The 23,141-nt window shown below is 41.9% G+C and overlaps 1 protein-coding gene across 14 annotated transcripts in view; it reads left to right on the top strand.

Annotated features, from left to right (window-relative positions):
• The window catches only part of AMBRA1 (autophagy and beclin 1 regulator 1), a 175,558-nt gene that overhangs the window by 54,591 nt on the left and 97,826 nt on the right, over positions 1–23,141 (top strand). For 12 of the 14 annotated variants that reach the window (XM_032639180.1, XM_032639179.1, XM_032639170.1 and 9 more), the window contains 3 exons: positions 6,720–6,806; positions 11,092–11,271; positions 22,595–22,675. In XM_032639180.1, coding sequence (XP_032495071.1) covers positions 6,720–6,806; positions 11,092–11,271; positions 22,595–22,675 — 348 coding nt within the window. The remainder of the gene's footprint in view (positions 1–6,719; positions 6,807–11,091; positions 11,272–22,594; positions 22,676–23,141) is intronic. The other 2 variants (XM_032639181.1, XM_032639169.1) reach the window with 1 other exon arrangement.

Here is a 23,141-nt window from a genome sequence, read left to right as displayed (position 1 = left end):
GTGAGTTTTAATGGGGATAAAAAGATGACTTGGACCCAGTACTTGCTTTCATGTACCTTGTAGTCCAGTAGCAGAGAGAAGACGATATACTTACTAGGAACTGCAGTACAGGTGACTTGGGAGAAGGCCTTTTAAGAGAGGATTCAGATGCTACAGGGTGTGGGGGAAGAAAGGGTGAACATCTGGCTAGAGGAATCAGGTATTTGAGCTTTGAAGGAGTTTTACAGACAGAGATGGGGAAGAACTTTCCAGAAAGAAGAAATGGCCAAGCTAAAGACAGAGGTGAAACAGTGAGGGTGTGTTTAGTTTAGCTAGAGCAATAGTTCTCAAAGTGTGGCCTGGGATCCCTGAAGTCAAAACTATGTTTATAATACTGAGATGTTCTTTGTCTTTTTCACTTTCTTGCATGAGGGTTCAGTGGAGTTTTCTAGACACTACATGATGTGTAATGAGGTTATTACTCTGATGGCCAATGGAATGTGTACTTGTGTATTAAATTTTTCTCAGTTTTAATTTCAAATATAGTACATATTGATAGATAAAACCCATATAAACCAAAACTCTTTGGGATCATTTTTTAAAAAATTTTATTTATTTTTGGCTGCATTGGGTCTTCATTGCTGCACACAGGCTTTCTCTAGTTGCAGCGAGCGGGGGCTACTCTTCGTTGTGGTGCGTGGGCTTCTCATTGTCGTGGCTTCTCTTGTTGTGGTTGTGGAGCACAGGCGCTCGGTGCGCGGGCTTAGTAGTTGTGGCTCTTGGGCTCTAGAGCGCAGGTTCAGTAGTTGTGGCGCATGGGCCTAGTTGCTGCGCAGCATGTGGGGTATTCCTGGGCCAGGGCTCGAACCCCTGTCCCCTGCATTGGCCGGTGGATTCTTAACCACTGTGCCACCAGGGAAGCCCCATCAATACTTTTTTTTTTTTTGTGGTACTCGGGCCTCTTACTGTTGTGGCCTCTCCCGTTGCGGAGCACAGGCTCCGGACGCGCAGGCCCAGCGGCCATGAGTCACGGGCGCAGCCGCTCCGCGGCACGTGGGATCTTCCCGGACTGGGGCACGAACCCGTGTCCTCTGCATCGGCAGGCGGGCTCTCAACCGCTGCACCACTAGGGAAGCCCCCCATCAATACTTTTTAAGATTGTTAAAGGAACTCTGAGACCAAAAAGTTTGAAAACGATTGCACCAGAGCATATAGTATGTTCAGAAGGAATGAGAAATTTGGCTGCAAGGCTTTGGATGTCAAGCTGAGGAATTTGGATTTTATTTCCTAGGTGGAAGGGAGTTATTCCTTTGGGTTTGGCTTCCCTGAACTGAACTAGCAGATGTCACCCAGGCATCAGAGCCAGACTGGGAAATTACTCTTCAGGCATGGGGCACCAGCATCTTAGCTTCTAAGAGCAACTTTCCTTATCAGTATATATAGGTCACAGTTTTAGCAATTGATTGTTTCCAGTGATTGGAGAAGGTCTGTACTTGTTTGTTGGCTTTAGTTTGTTGATTTTCTCTGTGATTTGACAATTAGTTAAAAGAATATCTTTAGGATATAGTTGTTTATTAAGGAAGAGTTGTCACTGGCTTATTTATTTGTCTAGACTGGTACCCAAACTTTCTCCTTCTCTACCCCGATACCCATTGAATTTGAAACAAAGGTTCTTTTCTTTTTTTTTTTTTCCAGCCGCGCTGTGCGGCTTGTGGGGGTCTTAGTTCCCGACCAGGGATGGAACTCATGCCCCCTGCAGTGTAAGCGCAGAGTCCTAACCACCGGACCACCAGGGAATTCCCCAAAGGTTCTTTTCTTTTGGGTAACCCATCTCATCTGCCCTAACAACTTTGTTCTTTTCCAGAGCTTTCTTCTACTACTATTTTTTATTGTTTTCCTAGTCATCAAAGGATACAGCTGATATAGGGAACTGTTGTACATATTCAGAGTATTAATTAAGGAAGGAAGAAATAGTTGTACTCATTTAAAATATTAGGAATTTTACAGCTTGGATTGTGTATTGACTTATATTTTAGTAGGGCTTAATATTAATTTTTGATAACTTATTCTAGTGTGTAATACTTTGATTTCAAGCTTTTCTGTTACATTCCTTAGTGACTCCACCTTATCTTTCAAGGAATTTTATGTAAGCAAATGTTTTAGAGCACAGGTGGACAGATTTTTTTCTGTAATGGGCCAGGTAGTAAATATTTTAGTCCTTTCCCTATTAGGTCTACTCAACTCTGCCTTCCTAGCTCCAAAGCAGCCACAAATGATATTCTTTTTAATTAAAAAAAATTTTTTTTAATTTATTTTTGGCCGCGTTCGGTCTTTGTTGCCACACACGGGCTTTCTCTAGTTGTGGTGAGCGGGGGGCTACTCTTCGTTACGGTGCGTGGACTTCTCATTGCGGTGGCTTCTTTGTTGCAGAGCACAGGCTCTAGGCACGCGGCTTCAGTAGTTGGAGCACGCAGGCTCAGTAGTTGTGGCACGTGAGCCCTAGAGCGTGCCGACTTTAGTAGTTGCTGCACGTGGGCTCAGTAGTTGCAGCGCGCGGGCTTTAAGGCACGTGGGGTCAGTACTTGGGGTGCACGGGCTTAGTTGCTCCATGGCATGTGGGATCTTCCCAGACCAGGGATCGAACCTGTGTCCCCTGCTTTGGCAGGCAGGTTCTTAACCACTTCGCCACCAGGGAAGTCCTCACAGACAATATTTAAATGGGTGGTTGTGGCTGTGTTTGGATAAAACTTTATTTATAAAAATAGGCAGCTGGCCCAGTACCTGTAGTTTGTCAAACCTGCTTTTTAGAGGCAACTTGCTATTTGAAGAAACTCTTTTTAAGAAGTGAGTAATTCTTTTGAAAATGAGTAGTTTTCTCTTTAGTTTTCAGTGGTTTACTTTTAGATTTTGTATATTGGATGTTTTAAATTTTGAAATAATTTCAGACTTGCAGAAAAGTGGCAAAAATAGTGCAAAGAATTCCCATATACTCTTCACCCACATTCCGTAAATATTAACATTTTACCACATTTGCTGTATCATTTTCTTTCTTTTGCTCTACCTGTATGTGAATATAGTTATGCCTTTATTTATAGTTTTTGTATTTTATATATTTGTGATAATTATATTCTATAAATATTGAATTTTCTTAAAATAGTGTATAGTTTGATAGAACAGTGGCCTTTAGACTTAAAAAAAACAACCTCTGTTAGTAAAAGGCTTTTGAGCAACCTGTGTGTGTGTGCGTGTGTGTGTGTGTGGCATTATGGTTATACATTTTAAATCAAAAGTTCTATTATTTTCTTCCTGTTCTCCAGTGGATCAGAAGAGCAGAACCCCTGATGTACCTCACTTGAACACCACTAGTTTAGAGAATAAACCCGGCAAACTTGTAAAGAAAGGTTTTTTTTTTCTCTGTCAGAGCTTCAATGACTCTTTAAAACATTTCTAAATAACAGGTCAGAATGAAATGGTAGCTTCAAGCTTGAACAAGCTTGTCTGAGCCCATCCTAAGTCCTACCTGACTTCATATTACTCAACTACTTGATTGATCATTGTCAAGTGAAATTTGTGGTGGCCAGAGCAGAAAGCGCTCAGCTGCCATTCCATTCCTTTTTCTTGTGTCATTTCCCCATCTATGGCTCTTTGCAGGAGGCTAACTGTTAGAGAGAAAGATCTTTCTTTGAGTTTCCTAGGAGTGGTGGTGATATTTACTCGTTATTTCTTTATTCAACACCAATTGGCAAAGTGTTTTGTTTTGTTTTGTTTTGTTTTGCTGTACGCGGGCCTCTCACTGTCGTGGCCTCTCCCGCTGCGGAGCACAGGCTCCAGACGCGCAGGCTCAGCGGCCATGGCTCACGGGCCCAGCCGCTCCGCGGCATGTGGGATCTTCCCGGACCGGGGCACGAACCCGTGTCCCCTGCCTCGGCAGGCGGACTCTCAACCACTGCACCACCAGGGAAGCCCCTGGAGAAGTGTTTTTTAATCCTTCAGATAGTGTTTGTGTTGTAACTGTAGAGAACTTAATGTTTCATCAGTGATACATGTATGGGGTGCTATTCACAGTAATTGGCTCTCCTGATTTTGTGTATTAGCAGTTAACATGCCATATGTGTATGACTTGCTAGTCCACTGTATTGCCTGAGGAGCAAATGGTGCCAACAGATTCTAGTAAGTAGGCACAGGGGTTATATATATGTTCCAAAAGAACCTCATCAGGGACTCCCCAGAGACAAAACTAAACATTTTGGTGTAACTCTGTTTTAAGACGCCTTCCTAATTAAGGTAAGAATTTAGGGTGGGAAGTAGAGTTTGCGGGATTATAAAATGGAATCATTAAAATTGAAATTGTGTAAACCAAGCTCTTCTGGTTCAAGAATCTCCTTCACAGCATCTCTAAAAAGTCATCTCATTTCTTTGAGTACTGTCACTGCCTTGGCAGAGTAGTGGGTAATATTGGCCTCCTAATTTGGCAGGGTCATTTTTCAGGCAGAAGTACTTAAGAAGGATATATACTGGTCACTCTGGAGGATGCCTCTTGTCAAAGGGCCTCTGCTTATTAAGCAGACATTTGGAGGGTAACACGACAGGGCTCAATGAAATTCAAGACTCATTCCAGAACCCTCTGGGATAGAACAAGCTTCTGGGTGTTCCAGGGCAGTCAGCTGCTCTCAGATCTTGCTTCTGTTCTTCAGCTCCCGCCTAATTCCTATAGGACAAATTTATTAGTAGTGAATATATGATGGCCTAAATTGATACTCTTTTAAAATTTCGCTTCTCTTCTTTCTCCAGTCTGTGTACCTCTCACTATCCCTTCCTCTCACAAATAGTCCGTATTTCAAGATTCAAAGACATGCCATTATTTTATGTGCTCCTATGATAGAAAAAAATCTTGCCAATTAAACTGCGTCACACAATTATAAAATGTATCCTAATTTCAGACACATTAAAACATTGGGGGGGGGGAAGCGTGTCTTAGAATTGATGAAACACAGCATTTCTGCTGCCGTAAACAGTGGTATCATTGAAGATTCAGGTTTTCAACCAGAGAGAAGTTGTTTTATTGCTTTCTTCTCTTCCTCATTGGTTTTATTGTATTCACTCCCTTCAGTGGTAGGACTATTTAACTTGTCCTAAGTGTGGGGATTATAAGCCTTGTCTAGATCCAAAACATCATGTAACAGTTATTTTCCTGGGTGGGAAAGGTAGCAAGCCAGGTTGACAGGGCCTCTGTTGTATCTCTTTCCCAGGCTGTTAGGGAAAATGCTTCGGTGAGCCAGTCGCTGGGATAAAGTGACTGCACATGACTATACCTAAAGCCAGCTGGTTTTAATAACAGTGAATTGAATTAACTCAATTGGAAAAGATTGGTAGCTGCTGTCCTTATCCTGCAGATGTGCTTTAAAGAAGAGTCCAGCAGGGAGCTGGAGACCTGCTCCTGGTAGAGCCAGGCAAAATGCTGCTGGAGAGGAACAATATGCATTTCTTTCTGAGTCCACTTCCTTTGAAACGTCTTCTATGGTAGGAGCTTGATTGGCTGCCAAGGCACATTTGAGTTGGGAAGCAGTGTGGCAGACATGGCAAACTGGGGGGCCCCGAACCATGTTTGTCAGATGTTTGTCAAACTGGCCTTTCCTGTACGAAAAGGAAAAAAAATGTTTTAGCTAAAATGTAACAGGAGATTTCATGCAAAAGTCCAGATTTTTGGCTTCCCTTAAATAAATGGGAAGAGCCAGTGTTACTGGACCTGCATTCTAGTTGGGACTCACACTGGATACATGTACATAGTGGTTTGAAGCATTTTGGAGTTGACAGGCCTTCACTGGAGTCCTGGTGCTATCGCTTGGTAGCTGTGTGCTGCAGTGCAATACACTTAACTTCTAGGCCCATTGATCTCATGTATGTATAGTAATGCTTACCTTTTCAGGCTGTGGTGAGGTTTTTTTTTTTTTTTTTTTTTTTTTTTTTTTTTCCGCGGTACGCGGGCCTCTCACTGTTGCGGAGCACAGGCTCCGGACGCGCAGGCTCAGCCGCTCCGCGGTATGTGGGATCCTCCCAGACCGGGGCACGAACCCGTGTCCCCAGCATCGGCAGGCAGACTCTCAACCACTGTGCCACCAGGGAAGCCCTGTGGTGAGGTTTAAATAAAGAACTACATGTGAAGTGCTTAGTATTTGCCTGGCACTAAAAAAGTACTCAATAAAATATGTGTGTAACACATATGATCATTGAATTGACAGTTGGGCTAGATTATATAATTAGAGATTTTTATCAGTTGTTAAGAGAGCCGTAGGAGTACTCACAGAAAGGGTGTGGGCAGAGCAGAATGTGTAGAAGATAAGGGGCTGTGGATTAGGATGACATGCAGGAACTGAACACCAAGGTAAATGTTGGCACTACATGATAGTCTCTTGGTATGCCTCATTTTCCTCTCCCATGTTGATCCCAACCTCCTATTTGTCTACTGGAGGTACTGGAAATAGAAATAAGATCATGTCTCTACTGCACTGACGGAAGAGCAGTATTCACCATGATACAATGGCCATATCCAGCGTGGGAGCTCTGGAGCTCTTCATTTACTTATGCCTCTAAGTGCTTATAGGAAGGGTGTGATCCCAGATAAGAGGTGTTAGCTAGCTGCAAAGGGGGATGTTATTTATCTCTCCCCCCATTTTTCCTTATGAATGACCTCTGAGTTGGTAATTGACAGGGATTATTGCCATTTTTTTAATCTCTGCTAGGAGGCTGCTGGAGTCTTCCCTCATTTCATTATCCCGTTATGATGGAGCAGGATCCAGAGAGCACCCAATTTACCCAGACCCAGCGAGGTAAGGCCAAAGTGAGAAATGGCACTAGGTGGGGGGGAGGGACTGCCCGTGGGGTTGCCAAGCTGTTGGAAGCCCCATTCTGTGCCTCTCTGGTCCTGGTGCTCTTTTACTCTTCAGTTACAGTTTTGAGACAGGTGGTTCAGGTGATTGGGAAGTATTACAGGTAAGTGAACAGAGCCTCTGGTGACAGAGGGTTATGACTGAGCCCGTGTCCTTTGGGGCTCATTTTTGTAAGTGGGACACTAGAGGAGGGACCTGAGGAGGTCATTGGCAGAATCACAGGATATTTCTTTTCTGCTCATCAGAGAGGCTGTTGCCATTCAGATGGACAGCCAAAAGGGAAACAAAAGTTTTTTTATTAATAGGGAAATCACTTACAAATTAAAAGCAAACAATTCTCTCTCATTTGAGAGAAAATTTAGAACATGAAAAGGCGGAAATCAAGTTCATTCAGATGTTGAAGTTTTGGAGACTATATGACGGAAGAGATGACTGACAAAAGGGTAACTGAATAAAACAAGTTGACACATTATTAAAGTGCTTGCCTTACCCCCATTAGAAGACATTTGAAAAGTTCTTGAAGAGATAAAAAAAAAAAAAGAATTCAGATGCGTTTAAGGCCCACCTTTACCTTATACTGGTAACTCAGGACCGAGGATGGGGTGTTGAGTTGTTATATAACATTTATTTATAGTGAGCAGCCCTTTGGGGTTGTCACAGCAGGACTTAATAATTCTGTTAATGATCCGAAAGGAGGATAACCTGCACATTCTCTAGCAACAGCAGACCGCACATTGTGAGGCTTTGCCAAAAGAAGAGGGTAATTTATAATGGTGGGGTTGAAGTTAACAGTGTAGGTCAGAAAAGGCTAAATGAGCTTTGCTGTAGATTAAGAATTTCAAGTCCAAGGTTTTTGTTTCCAAGGTTATTGAGTGATTTTGTTGTTACTACAGTTATGTCATGATACTGAGCATTCTTTCTGAGATACTAGTGAAAAGATTCTCTGTTATCCTCTTACTTCCTTTTCCGTACCCCAGAAATGGCAGATCAGGGAACATGGGGATTGATGACTTTAAAACGGGCAGGCAACTTAGATGATGACTGAAACAAGGAAGTTTATGTTAGTCTCTAGTCATATTTGAAAGTAACAAGCCCTAAATAAGAGAAGGAAATATTTTGCATGAATCAAATTCTTTGAAACCCTGAGAGAACTTCTTGCTGTGAAACAGTTTCTTTTAGGACAGTAATGGGAATCTCATCCCCAGAATTTTTAACCTGACAAAGTTTAACGGTGACTCTTAAAGACCATTATTTGTCCTCCTTTCATGTAATAAATTTGTTATTTATTCCTACTCAGATCTCTTTATCACAGAAAGGCCAAATTTTGTGGTGGTGTTATTTTTACATTTTCCCTTTAAACACAAAAAAGGGTTTTTTGGAGGGGGAAGTATTCTTCCTTGAAGAAAACTTGAGTTATTTAAAATATTCACTTGGAACACTTTTAGAGTTTGATAATTATCCACTCTTCAGTAGGAGGATGATTGTTACCTCATTACTGGTTGTTTAATTTCTTTTTCCTCTTAGATTTCACCCTGCATAATCTGTATAGGTCAAAGCCTTTATGAGACATGTCAGCATTCAGATCCTTAGCTTCACTCTGGATATCTAAAAAGATGAGGCTATGATGTACTTGTACTTAATAATTGTGAATCCATTTTTCTTTACCATTGATGCACAGTTATGTAGTTTAGGGAATTCCTGTCCAATGGTGAAATTAAACAATTGAGGTTACCTAGTGCTGAATTTTTTTTTTTTTTTTTTTGCGGTATGTGGGCCTCTCACTGCTGTGGCCTCTCCCGTTGTGGAGCACAGGCTCCGGACGCGCAGGCTCAGCGGCCATGGCTCACGGGCCCAGCCGCTCCGCAGCATGTGGGATCTTCCCAGACCGGGGCACGAACTCGCGTCCCCTGCATCGGCAGGCGGACTCTCAACCACTGCACCACCAGGGAAGCCCCCTAGTGCTGAATTTTTACCCCTACATAAAAGGACAATCTTTATTTATTATTGTCAGCATCAACATTATTTCTGCCTCTATCACCATAATATAATTTTTCCATTAGTTAAGGTAGGCTATCAACTCAGTAATGAGTGTATTTATGGTCACTTTTCAGAATCTTTTCAAAAAAAAGAATCTTCATTCTCCTCTTAAAACTTTTTTTTAACATTCTTTTCTACTCTGACTGACTTGAGAATTTAACCAACAACAATTGATTTCTACTGGAAGATTTCTGTATATTTGGTAGCTATAGGAACAACTCAAGAGTATTGGCTTCTGTCTGTTGAAAATTTAGGGTTCTTGATTCATCCTTGCCAAATGCATGGGAACAGGTGCCCAAAGAGACAGTGAAAGTTCCACAAGTTGAAACTTTAAATCTTATTCTCTGATGATCTTGGCCAAGGCCTCTGTACGTCCCATGCCCACCTACTGTATAAAGATAATTTGGATTCAGAGGTGCCAAATGCAGCATATTGTTCCATAACACAGACTTTTGAGTTCCAAAGATTGTCACCTGGCCTGCTTGGAAATTCTGCTTGATGGTTGGCCAGAAGGACACCACCTCTGATGACAGGCATTTCAGAGGCAGCCCTGTTTCGTGAGGCAGTTGACTGCAGGATCTCCTTTGGTCTGAGTGAGTAGATTTACTGAGGATTTACCTAGAGGCTTACTTTGTCCAGGGGTAATGAAAGGTCAGGCAGCAAGATGTTTGTACTTTTCCTACCATTTGGATGTAAATATTTCCATTTCCATTCTCAATCAGTTTTTCCAGATTTCCATTAGAAAAAAAAAGTTGCATGCTTTTTTTTCCTTCTATATTCAAACATTATAGAAGTTAAGGTCCCTAGGAATCCATATCAGGATTGTTGTGTTTCATTTTTTTTGTTCTAATTACAGAAATAAATATTTTTATATACGTATTAGTATATACATATTCTTTAATTTTTCCCCCACTTAAAATTTTATTTTAGAGGGCTTTCATTGTGCATATATAGGGATATTCTTTTCAATTGTTATATAATGTTTCTTTGTATAGATGTAATTTATTTAATCTGTTGGTGGACATTTGGGGTGTTTCCCAGTTTTTCACTAGCGCCAGCAATATATATATATCTCTTCGTATCCTGGTGTATTTCTGTAGGATAAAATTAATAGTGGAATTGTTGAATCAAAGTTGGCAGGTTTTAGGTCTTGGGCAGGTTTTAAGTCTTGAAATTTCTTAGTAATCCACTTAATATTATATATAAAACATTTTTCTGTTACTGTTCTTCTCTCACTTTCTCAGTTCACAGCCTCAAATTATATGTGTTGTGAAAGATGGAGGAAAAACTTGAGAAAGAAGGGAATGTGCAAATTGTATAGGACAGTAGACATTTTCATGGAGTATGAAGACAGTGAACCATAGCTGGAAGAATATAGACCTTTTACTAATTTAAAGTAAATTAAGTCTTTTAAGACTAATTACTGAGAACAGCCATTGTAAGGGAGAAGAAGAGTGACTGTTGTCTTCTGTGTTGCTCAGTGCCCACGTAGCCTATGATGCTCTGTCATAAGAAATAGAAAAAAGCTGTTGTTTTCTTTTAGATTTTCTGTTCTCCTGAGTATATTTTACTCTCAGTCTCTATCCTGAATATTTTCTCTGTGTTAAAATATCTGGATAATCTGTAAAGGAGAGATAAGAGGTTCAAAGAAGTACTCTTAAGGAGCTAGGACAAATCTGGAGCTACAAGTATTTGTTGGAGAAGAAAGGAGCCCTGCCTGGTGAAGGTGATGCCTGAAGATGCCTTCTTTAGTCATCTCGGGTTCACCATCTCTTGGCCTGTTTTCTCATCTATAAAATGAAAGAAGCTGTGGTCCCTTTCATTTCTTATATTTTGAATATGGATGATTAAGGAAAATCTGCGAATCTATATAAAGGTCACACCCTGAGAAGTTAAAAGAGGTCCCTTAAGAAACTAAAAGAAAGGTCCAGTGTTAAACTCTTGGAAGGGGCAGCTGTTGATCAGATGATGACTGATTAAACAGCTGTTTGCCTTATCTCAGAACAGAAACACTGGTGGTAGTCTGACAAGCATATTGTGCAGTACAAATCTCCCGGTGAGTTAAATGCCGTTTATTTTTCATGTCTCCAGAGTTCGCCTCAGCAGGGAGATGTGATGGGAGAGCTGGATTTCACAGTATTCCCCACATTAGTGCTAGTTTGTGTTTGTTCATCTCTGTTTCTCTCAGATTATCTCCTGCTGCATACTATGCCCAGAGGATGATCCAGTATCTCTCACGGAGAGACAGTATCCGCCAGCGTTCTATGCGCTACCAACAGAACCGCCTCCGTTCTTCCACCTCCTCCTCTTCCTCAGACAACCAGGGTCCATCAGTAGAGGGAACCGACTTGGAATTTGAGGACTTTGAGTAAGTATATATTCAACTTGCTTTCTTACCCCTCCTCCCGAGCTGTGAGTGCTTCTAAGTTGGCCACTGTCTGAGCAATAGTGGTTTGACATTCTTGCTTCAAACCCCTAAGTTATTATTTATGAGAAATAGGATGGGGTGAGGGACAGAGGGTTAAAATGCCCAGGGCACTCCCACCTCTGGTAGTTGCATTGCTGATTCCCTGAAGCCTCTGGGAAGAGACAGCCCATTGGTCCCCAGGCCAGGCTGGGAGAAAATGGCCGCTGCTCTTTAGGCAACTTTTAAATTTCCCATTTGCGTCAACAGTGACTGTGGAAGTGCTTCATGTGGACTGTCTTCATAACATCAGGGAGGCAGGAGGGTTGGTGTTTTTTCTCTTAAGCAGAGTAGATACAGAGATTAACAACAAAGACAATACTCGGATTTCCCTAGGAGACAGATTCTCTCAGTACCCTTAATCACACTGCTTCTCTGAGGTCCTACTCCCTTGTCCCTAAACGTTCTCAGTCTCCCTGTACCCCCAGTAAGGATCCTTTGGAAGTTGCCTGTCAGATTAATGTGGGGGTTGAGAGGTCATTCCTTGCTCTGCTAGTCTCTTTGAGCGGTCGGCTGGGGTACGGGGGTGAGCTAAAGGAGCAGCGTCAGCCCCGGGCTCCAAGGTCAAGCTCCCCAATCTTCCTGCTGGGTTTTACATTCTCTGACCTGCTGCTCCTGACCTTTCTAGCCATGCATTGTGTTTCTTTCCATCTTGAAACTGAGCTTTCCTGGCTTGTACCAGATTGGACATTTGGCTCTTGCTTTGATTCCTATATTTTGATATTCTCAAAACATGCAGAATAAGAGGGAACGGTGGTTAAACATTTTTCTTTCCCCATCTTTTTTGCTGGCAGTACTGGAATAGGACAGCCTGTCAGTCATCTTCCTTTTTTTTTCCCCTTCATCTTGACATAGCCTGGTCAGGTCTGGGATCTTAAGAGCTCCTGCCTCCCTTCCACCTTCCTCTTTCGTGAGCTGAATGAATAGTTCCCCAGGAGCCATCTTGCAGTGGAGCTTTATGAAGTGTTTGAGAAATATCTTTGCCAGAGAGGACCAAGAAGGTGGGAATACCCTTCGTACCAATTGGCCTTCCCGATACAATCCTTAAACACACTGGCCAATTGTGTACTGGGAAGCAGAAGGAGCACTCAGTGGGAGGCTCATTCGTCTGAGGAAGATGTAAATGTGAAAGAAATGCAAGGTTGCCCTCAAACAGCTGTGCTGTGGCAAACGGAGCAGGGGTGGTGGGAGAAGGGCCCAGCTGCTCTGTGACTCTCAGATGTGTCCTTCTGCCTTAAGTCCCTGCTGGGGGAAGATGGACGTGGGCACAGCAGTGAAGGGAGAGTCTCCACTCCTTTAGCCAGGCAGTTACCTGTAGGGAAATATGTTCCCCTGTAGAAATGATTATTTTTCCAGCACCGGGGTCTATTCAGGGAAGCAGTTTCAACGCACAGTGCCAAGGCTGCTGGGACTTAGTGCTGCTGAAAAGCCTCGGTAATCCCGTGGAGCTCTGGGAGTCAGTGCAGATTGCATAGCCCTCTCTCCACGCATGTTTGGAAGGCTGTTATCTCTTCGCAGTGGTGAAACGTGGGGCTCATGCCTTTGAGCTGTATCTTGCCTCGTGACTTGTCCTTCACAGTGGAGTTCTGGGTTAGTTTAAAATGTTCTGTTCTCATCTTACCTTCTCTTTCTTCTGTTACCACCTCCTCCCTTTCCCCTTCCTTCCCCCTTGATTTTCCTGTGTCAGACTGCCTCCTCCCTGTGCTCCCCACAGCCCACCTGTGCTCTTGCCTCCCCCTGGCTTCAGCGCAGCCTGAATTTACATCACCCTCTTCACCTTTCATGCACTGACTTACCATTGTATTGCTCCCTGGTTAGTAACAATGGGCTGGTTTCTCTAAAGCCCCTCCGAAAGTCCCTCCCCTTGGTGTGTGCCTTTCTTGTGGGGCTGAAGCAGACTATAAACTTGTTTTTAATAGCAGCTGTGGATTAGTCACCTCAGTATTAGCAGTCCAGGTCTTCTAGTGAAGGTTGTTGCCGGCTGGTTGATGCTGAGTTACCGTCTGTTCATTCTTTCTCTGTCTCTTTCCCCGCCCTCCTCCCCCTACTGTAAACCAAGGGCTGCTTGTGGTTGTGCCTCTTCTCTTAATTTCTAGGTACTCTGAGGAGAGAGAAAGTGAGAAAGTAGGGAATGTACCAGCCCATTTAAATTTCTCTGCCCGAATCCTTTTCCTCAGCTTTGATAACTAGAAAGAAAGTTACAGGCTTATACAGTCATAATTTATAGTTCTTTCAAGTACAGAGAAGCAGATTAAGTTAGATATGGCCGGGAATCCTAACACTTAGGGTACCATTAAGAGAGACTGTTCTTCTCCTGGGTTTCCTCACCTTCACAGCACAGCATGGTCTTGCCTTTGCCACCCCACTCCAACCTCTTCACTCTCCTTCCATTTGCTAAGTCACAGATCATTTTGCCTTTCTCTAGCTTGTCCCATCCAGGTGTAGAGGGACCTCAGAAAACAAAAGGGAGACATTACGCAGATCCCATCTTTTTTGGTTCTCTTTGATCATCCATTGAATGAAAGGTATCAGCTATCACATTTTTCATGTATACTAATTTATAACATACACAACATTTGTAGTATATATAAATACACTAATATACATATGTCTTTTAAAATCTTGTTTACTCCTTATAATAACCCAGTGAGATAGTTGTTCATTTCATTGTGTTTTTTAAAATAAGGATACAGAGGCTTGGCCAAAGTCAGACATGTCTAAGATTAGAGATCAGGAGCAAGCATGTTTAGTGTCTGACTTTAGTGTCCTGCAGATTTAAAAACCTTTAAAAATGATGTACAACCATATTTGAGCCCTTGCTCCATGAGCTTGCTGTGCAGCAAGACTATCTAGATTTATCGCTAGGGAAGATAGGTTTGAAGGTTGGTCAACATCAGGTTAAACTTTCTATTCTTTTGTGGTCTGGATTAATGACCGTCTTCCCAGGCAGGCATCTTCTCCTGTCATTTGTCTCTGTCTGCGGCAAAGATTGAGACTTCAGGGTCCCTGTGTTTATCAAAATGCACAAATAGGACATCCAGAAACCTGCTGTCAGGTGGTCTGTCCTGAAGCCCTCAGCATCTGTCTTTGCATAAAGATGTTCTCAAGCAGGGTAAAGGTGTGGCTGCCCCAACCCTGCTGTCTGCCTCCTTCTGAGCTCAGACCACCTGCTAGAATGTAGATGGCAAATAAGCATAAGGAAAACTCACATTTTTATTTTCACCATCCCTTTGGAAAGAGGGAGGGAGGCTTTTATGAAGCCCAGGTTGAGTGCTGTGTTCCTGTAGTTTCTAAGGCCAGCAAAAGAGGTGGTACCTGTGACTTTATGACTGTTGTTCAACCTACCCTCACCCTCCCCTCTCATTTTATCTGTTATTCTAAATGTAATTATAATCCTAGAATCATCTCCAGTTCATCTTCTTGCCTCATTTTTTACCTGCTTTGCCTTCCAAGGCAAGGATACCCTGAGCTAATGACAGAACTGGAGAAGCTTCAGATTAGATCAGTCACAAATATCTCCAACACTGCGTAATTATATTCAACTTTTTTTTTTTTTAATTATTAATTTGGCTGCATCAGGTCCTAGTTGCGGCACACGGGATCTTTCTTTGCAGTGCGCAGGCTCTTTGTTGCAGCACACAGGCTTTTCTCTAGTTGTGGTGCGTGGGCTCTTAGAGTGCGTGGGCTTAGCAGTTGCAGCGTGCAGGCTCTCTCGTGGTGTGTGGGCTCCAGAGCGTGCGGGCCTAGTTGCGGATCTTAGTTCCCCGACCAGGGATCGAACCCGTGTCCCTTGCATTGGAAAGCAGATTCTCAACCACTGGACCACCAGGGAAGTCCCTCAACTTCTTAAAAATTGTTGCCAGCACAGAGAGAACAAATCCTTCATTCACAGTTGTGACACCGGTCTGTACTTGGGGAAAACGTCTCAGTGAGAATTCTAGTCTTTCAGCCTGGTCTTTCAGATGAAGTGTCTTGAAGTCAGTTACATTTGTTTTATTAACTCTTCTAATTTATCTCGTTGTATTTGGGTTCCTTTTACCCAGAAATGCATATTGTGACCAAATATGCAAAACCGTTTCATTGTGAAATGAATGACAGTCATTTCTGGTTGCCCAAGATGGGTTCTGGTTCCTTAGTTTGGCATGATATGTTCTAGCAGTACCACATACACATGTGCAGAGGAGCCTCAACCAGAAGGCTTTCATGGTCCCCTTGCTAGACACCTTGTAGCAAGGAAGTCATTAAAAGGTCTTCTTGGTATATAATGTAGCTGAGGACAGTTCTGAAGGCTGTCACTCCATTCTGCCATCTGACTGGGTGTGGCATAGAAGTTACTCGCCTTTATAGTTCAGAATTTAATATTCTTCATCTGCCCTTTTGCCACTATGGAAATTTAATTGAGTCACACAAAGAAAATATGTTAGAAACCCGATGATGTTACTCTTATCTGTCTATAGGTGAAATCCTGACAGCTTTGTGAGACTCACATACTTGTGTCAAGTTCTCATGGCTAGAAATTCCAGGAGAGTGAAGTCACATGTCCTTGGTAGTGTTTGCCCCTGCTCTCTCTTCTATGCCCCAAATTTCCAGGACTCCTATGGGAGTCAGTGACTACTAATAACAGTTATGTTACTTATAGCCGAGAAAGGGAAAGGGCAGATCTTCAGAGCAAGAAGTTGTGTACTTCATTCTGAAATGGGGTTGCCTTTGTTTCTTCCTTTGACTTACCATAATCTCTTTGATATTAGAAGTGCAAGAGAAACTATAAGGGAACACGCTGTAAAGTGACTATTCTCTTTACAGACTGGAACCTGCCAAAGCAGTCAAGGATCAGGCAACCAGCTACAGTTATTGAGTGGTGGTATTATATAGAAGTAGTTCTTAAAGTGAGATGAGATAAGAAACCATTCACTTCCTTTTTACCAGAGTTTTAAATAATTTCATTTAATTGATGTTTGTGGTGGTTGATTGTTTTTTACAGCGTGGGTTTATAAAAGAGAAAGTCTTAAAATAGGACTTTTCTCCAGATATACTTAGAAGAAAGGCAAATAAATGCATAGTCATAGAAACATGAAACAGCATGGAGCATGTCAAGAATTCCCTTGTTGACAAGTATGGTCAGGTTGTAAAGTCCAAGATACAGCAGGAGATGAGCCCCGAGAGTTAGAGTGGTACCAGATCTTGGGGAGTCTTGTGTGCCTTGCAAAGGAGGAGAACTGTACCCTGCAGGTGAGAGGGAGTCACTGAAGAGTTTTAAGCTATGGAATAACATCAGATTTTTACACAATATCTTATAAGATAGACTGTAATAAGGTACACCTAAAGTACAGGACAGCATTGTATGAAGGGAGAGAGTACTTGGGGAGATGTGAGAAGGCTTCATGGGTTTCAGCTAGGTGTGAAGACCCCATAGGACTTCAACGAATTGATGTGGAGGATGGAAGTAGGGAAGGAGATTCTAGACAAAGGAGTAGCTTAAGCAAAAGCCCAGACACAGAAGATTTACAGGGTTTGTTCAGAGACCCTGCATACGTCTGTGGTTAGAGCAACGGAATATTTGTACTTTGAGCGATAAGATCGGAAAGACATGGACTGTGGAGGGCCTGGAGTGCCTGGCTGAGAAATTTTGGCCTTGTTTTTGTCTAGGGACAGCCATTATTCAACATGTGTTTTAGGCAGCGAATTCTGACAGTGGTTGTTAGGCAGGTGGCAAGTATATGGATGCAGGAAAACCAGTTAGAAAACAGTGGGCAAAATACATATGCGGACATATGAGGACTGAATGTTAAGTATTAGACATAAGAGGCCTTGGTGTTTTATAAGAGTGGGGCCTGTTTGTGAATGTTCCTGGGGAGATGAGCTGTGTGAGAGCTCAGCTGCCTCACTTCCTACTTCTCCAAATAAAATGTTGCCGGAGTCCTTTTTTACTCTTACTGGAACTGATTTTGAGCTAAGTTTATAAAGTAGCAAGTGACTCCCAGAACAGCTGTGATTGGAACTGGGATCTCCTGTTAGTGCCCACTGGTTCCCAGAGCCTGACAACTATTGTCTAGGGAATAGCCCCGCGTTCCAGTTTCGGCTGAGCCTGTGATATGCCATTTGACCTTTGGCAAGTCCCTCTCCTACCCTAGGCCTCAATGTCTGACCTTGTAAAATTAGATTAGATAATCTCTGAAGTTTATTTTAGCCCTAAAGCTCTTGGATCTTTGTTGGAGCTAACTACCTATCTTAGAAGGATTTCCCTTGTACTCAGCAGAGGTAGAATAATGAAAAGTTTAAGAAAAGTGGAGAGACTTCCTGAGGATTAGGAATAGGATATCTGGTACCTGTGGAGCCCCAACAGATTTATAAAATATATGCCTACCTGAATTCCAGCTCTTTCCTGAGGGTTTTGAGCCTATTGCTTAGAAATATATAATATTGCTTGGCAGCTTTAAAATTAGTATTCTTTCTGGGCAACTAAAATACATATGAATATTTATTATGAGGAATGCTAGGAGAAGAGAAAGAAAATGGAATATATCTGGATTTAAAGAATTAAACAGCTGTGAAGGAAGAGGGGGAAAGGAGGATAACTATCACTTAGAGATATGTATTTATTTTTTAACATAAAATGCACAATAGGAATATGGATTTGCATAATACATGCAGATGAAATTAAAGGTAGAACAAGAAAGGAGAGGACTTCCCTGGTGGCGCAGTGGTTAAGAATCCGCCTGCCAGTGCAGGGGAAATGGGTTCAAGCCCTGGTCCGGGAAGATCCCACATGCCACGGAGCAACTAAGCCTGTGCACCACAACTACTGAGCCTGCGCTCTAGAGCCCGTGAGCCACAACTTCTGAGCCTGCGTATCACAGCTACTGAAGCCCGCGTGCCTAGAGCCCGTGCTCCACAACAAGAGAAGCCACGGCAATGAGCAGCCCGCGCACCGCAATAAAGAGTAGCCCCTGCTCACCGCAGCTAGAGAAAGCCCGCACGCAGCAACGAAGACCCAATGCAGCCAAACAAACAAATTTAAAAAAAAGAAAAAAAGGAAAGAAAAAGAAAGGAGAGGAATTTGTAAGTGGTAATTATCTGTTATATTACTATTCCTTGGAGAAAAATTAAGGCTCTGAAGTTCCAAGAGACCTATGCTATTAGGTATCCCCTATGAATGATATCAGCTGGGCCTGTGCCTTCCTCCCAGAAATCTAGCCCTGACATGTGTGCACAGTCCTTCGAAGTAGAGTCTAGAGCCTTACTAATAGCACCCGAGTAAAGAAAGGACTTGGCCAAGATCACTGTGCCATCCAAGGACAGGAACACCAGCTAGGCCTTCTATTGTCTGGAGATTGAGTAGAAACTGAAGAGCACAGGGAAACAAGTATTTTTTTAATGGTCTAATTTTCAGCACAGTCAACTGTGTATTGTCAAGAAGATAATGGCCTTTTGAGCTTTGTGCTGCCAGAGCTTTATTTACAAAGGCCCAAGTCAGAGCCATTTGTCACTGAGTAGTAATGGCAGCCTGACTCTCTGGTTAGGACTCAGACAGCAGTCTGTAGGTGTATTTCACATTCCTTTAAAATACAGCTTCTCTCTGAGGCAATTAATCCCAGGCATTTAGCAAGAGTAGCTGCTGTGTTTCTCCCTTGTTCCATAGATGCATTTTCTTGTATTTGGCAGTTGTCTTGGATGCTTGTTTGAAGGGTGATTTTTCCTTACAAAATCTTTATGAGAAAGTCTTATTTTTTTCCCCCTCTCCTTCCCAAATAGCCTTCTGAGAGTTAATCAGAGATGCACAGAGTTCAACAACTGGGAAGGCCATTAATAACTCAGCCAGCTTCTATCCTGCTGGCTTAAAGGCAGCTTCTGGCTGATGAAATTGATGAGGATTTCTCTGGTGTTTCCCTGAAAAGTATTCTGGTGAGAAAGAGTCCTCCAGTGATAGAGGAGTGGTACCAGCGTGCTTGCATACTCTGGTCTTCACTGTTTTTGTTTTTTTTTAAGTACTACCCTTGTAAAGGGCATGGGCTATGTTATGTTAGGCCCAGTATTTATCACCCTCCATTATTCCTAAGGTAAACTGTCTTTCTGGGTCTGCCTTTCTCCCACTGTTCACCTGGCAAACATCTTCTAATCTTTAGTCTCTGCCTAAATTTGCCTTCTTCATCTCGTGGAGGCTTGCTCCATGTTGGTCTTGTATCAGCACTGAAGTGAGTGTCAGAGTCTGTGTAGTTTTCTAAATTGAACATTATTTTAAGTACTTTTAATTTCTTTGCCCTTTTCTTGAAACTTTTTTTTTTCCTTTTCTTGAAACTCTTAACCACTCTTCCTCTCCCCTCACTTCTACCCTGACCCCGCCCTTGCAGATATCCTTTGCATTGAAGTTTGTTTCCCCATCTCAGCTCCTTATTTTGAATTTTCCCTTCTTTCTAGACTATAGAAGCTAGAGTCATTAGTTGCTCTTTTCACCTCTAATTTATTTAAGGCCATGCTTTTAGTCAGGGATTTTTGTGTGCCAGCATTAAAACATGGGGCTTTTGCCCTCTACTTGCTTAACTTGTCCTGTGGTTGGACATTCTGGCCTTTGCCACCTTACCCATTCATGTTTTAAGTTTTTCCTGGTCAGGAAATGTTTGAGCTGTTCTAGGCTATTTTCTCCTAGATGCCTGTGTTTTTTTCCTCCCATAGGCAGCATCTCATTTGCGTGTTCACTACATTTCACATTTTACTAATTGTTCTGTGTACAATTCTGTCATTTCTCCTTCTTTGCTAGTGTGCTCAACACTTTCAATTTGAAGTCTTCTCTATATTTTATTGAGATGCTGTTTAACTCCTACTTCCCCATCATTAGTCAAGATGTTAAACTGAGGACCAAGAGATACATCTCCACTCACTTAATATTATTGCCTCTTTTGCGGTGCCTAATGTAACCATCATTCTGAGACTGCTTGTATCTGAGCCAGCTGATTTTCATATATATATATATATATATATATATATATATATATATATATATATCTCTTCCGGTAATCTCTAAATAACATAAAGCCATTATTTCTGACCATGTTTTGCCCTTCCTCCTCCCTTTTTTTTTTTTTTAGACGGAAGGAGAAATTGAATCAGAAAGAAGTTAATTGTTTTTAGGTTTTAATAACAATTAAAAGAGGCTTGTGAAATATGTCATAGGAGCCAAATTTTCTCCCAGCCCTGGCATTTGTCCATTTTTCTAAGTTATCTTCATATGTCCTTTCACCCAGCTCTGTGTCATGTTTGATTCTGGCAACTGCTGATCAGTACTGTTTCCTGTACATCCCTCTCCTTCCCTGCTCTTCAACTCTGCTAATGCCAGATAGAGCACTGTTTATTGTCCAGAGAGAGAGGGCTCTTTGGTCCTTGTTCAGAAGTAAATTGTCAGCTCCACAGCGTGGTTCTGGGAAGGCCAGCTCTTTCTTAGCTGTAGAATAAAGTAATTGGATTTGTCCCATGATGCTTCTTTCTATAACTTAATTTTCAACCTTCTTGAGGCTTAGGACCCTTCCCCCCCCCTTAGGACCCTTCTTAACTTTAATATGTGTTCTAACTTCTCTCATGATAATTAGTTGCACTTTTAGTGCCCATCTGTAAGTAAAATATACTGTTATGAAAAGCTGTCATGAGTTCACTTGTACTTTTAACCGAGTTGGTACTTTGATCACAACTTGAATCTACATATACTTGAAAAATAATAATATACTTAATTTGGGAGCTGTCTTATTTGTTTGATATTCAGCTACTCCTTATAATAATTTGTGGGCTCCCCAGAGCTGCAGTCTGCTGGTCAGGAACTTCTGATCTCGTTGTTCTTTATAATCCCTTTTTCACTTTCCATATGGTCTTATCTCTCTTTCCTTGCCTCTCCCTTCATCTGTAGAGTTTCAAGTCACAGGAATATGATATGTTAAAGAAAACAGTAATATGCTTTCTCTTCTGGGAAAATAAAAACCAAGTACTGACTTTTAATGGATCAGCTTCCAATATCCCTGATATTGATTTGTCTCTAAATGCTCAGCATCCAGTTCCACCAAGATATAAAAACCTTCCTAGGCTTTCATTTCTGGTTTGTAAGGGTCCCAGTAGTACACTTGAAAGCCAGTGTTGTCTTAACTTTGGTTACAGTGCCAGTTTGAAGATTATCTCATTAAGTTGAAGATAATCCAAAGGAAGAATTCAGAACATACCCCAAATCAAGCTCTCAAGAGGTTCATTTATTTTGTGGAGTTGGTTAAACAGCTAATTAACTGCTCTATCCAGCCAGAGTGCCCTTTGGCTTATTGTTCCTTTGATGCATTGGAAACTAAGCCACGTGAAGTTTCTGTTGTCTTCTCTTGTAGGAAGCAGTGAAGTGTAGTGGAAAGAGCAAGGGCTTCAGAGTCAGATGGATCTTCCTTGAATCTTGTCTCAACCACTTACTAGTTGTGTGACCTTGGGCATTTGCCTCTCTGGTCCTTAGTTTCCTTATCTGTGAAACAGATCTAATGAGACTTAATGGGAAACTCAAAAGATTAAATGGGGTAACATATTAATAACCTTTGTATTAGGACTTAGTAGATTTTTAGTAAATGGTGTTTATTACCATTACTTTAACAGACCATAAAGAAAACACTAGACTTTTTTCTTTTTAATCAAATGACCAAGCTTAGGATTGCCTTGTCTAATAATCTTCATCATTGTTAATTTTTCAGTCTCTAAAAGAAAGGACTGCCTAGTCTTTTTCTTGTGTTGTTTTTCTTTCATATATCTATGCTTTTTTCCACACCAAGGACCTAAACAGATTTAAAGATAACCATTTGTTGAATGAACTTGATGGGAGAATTCTTATTCCTTCAAGATCCCCCGAAGCCAAAGTTTCTCTGTCTTTCAGTCTAGAAAGAGATATGTTTATATACATATCCATTCTAAATCCCTTTAGAAGATCTAAACTTGGCCTCAATTTCAGATGCTGCAGAGTTCAGAGACCACATTATTTCAAGAAAAATCTTCCTTCTTACTGAACTGTTTAGTAAATGCTCATAAATATTTTAATTGAGGTACTCCAGAAACATAGTATATTAATGTGCCACCCAAATTAGTAAGCAACCAGATGACTAATTTCTCTGGGACCTTCACCTAAGTGTAGGAATTTAGTTTGCGGGATGTCTGTCTTTTGGGCTGGTGTCTGTTTCTGCTTTAGTGACTCTCTTAGGTGTAGTCTTTTTGTTTTCTCCAGGGACAATGGTGACAGATCCAGGCACCGAGCTCCACGAAATGCCCGGATGTCTGCACCTTCACTTGGACGCTTTGTCCCAAGGTAAGAACTGGATAGTCAACTTTTATGAGAGACTTTTCTGAGGGAGGCTTTATGAGAGGCTGGGATTTTTAAACCTACTTTCTGGTAGGTTTGTCCTGGACAGACCTATTTGGACAAAATTATTTGTCCTGGACAGATAATTCCAGATATGGACAATCTGGTGGATTGTCCATATCTGCAGTTATTTCCTAGTGAGCCTACAGTCCAGCCCTGCCACCTAAAGAATTGACAGGAAATGATTAACCACAATGAAAAGACATAGAAAAATGGATTGGGAGCATCCTGTTCAAGAATAGAAGCCCCGGGAAACTTTAGAAGAAAGATTGGAAGAAGATGCAAACGTGTGAGAGGAATTGTACTCTGCTCTAGGTTTCTTTGGATTCCTAGGCTTAGTGGATCCCTTATCTTTGATTGTTGAGGGTTGGTAGATAGTATATCTCCTTTGTTTTAAGGCAGTCTGTAGTAG

Source organism: Phocoena sinus, chromosome 8 (assembly GCF_008692025.1).
Source record: "Phocoena sinus isolate mPhoSin1 chromosome 8, mPhoSin1.pri, whole genome shotgun sequence".
In the NCBI taxonomy this organism is placed as follows: Eukaryota; Metazoa; Chordata; class Mammalia; order Artiodactyla; family Phocoenidae; genus Phocoena; species Phocoena sinus.
The sequence above is the reverse complement of the archived record's forward strand: the minus strand, read 5'-3'. Positions and strand labels throughout refer to the sequence as shown.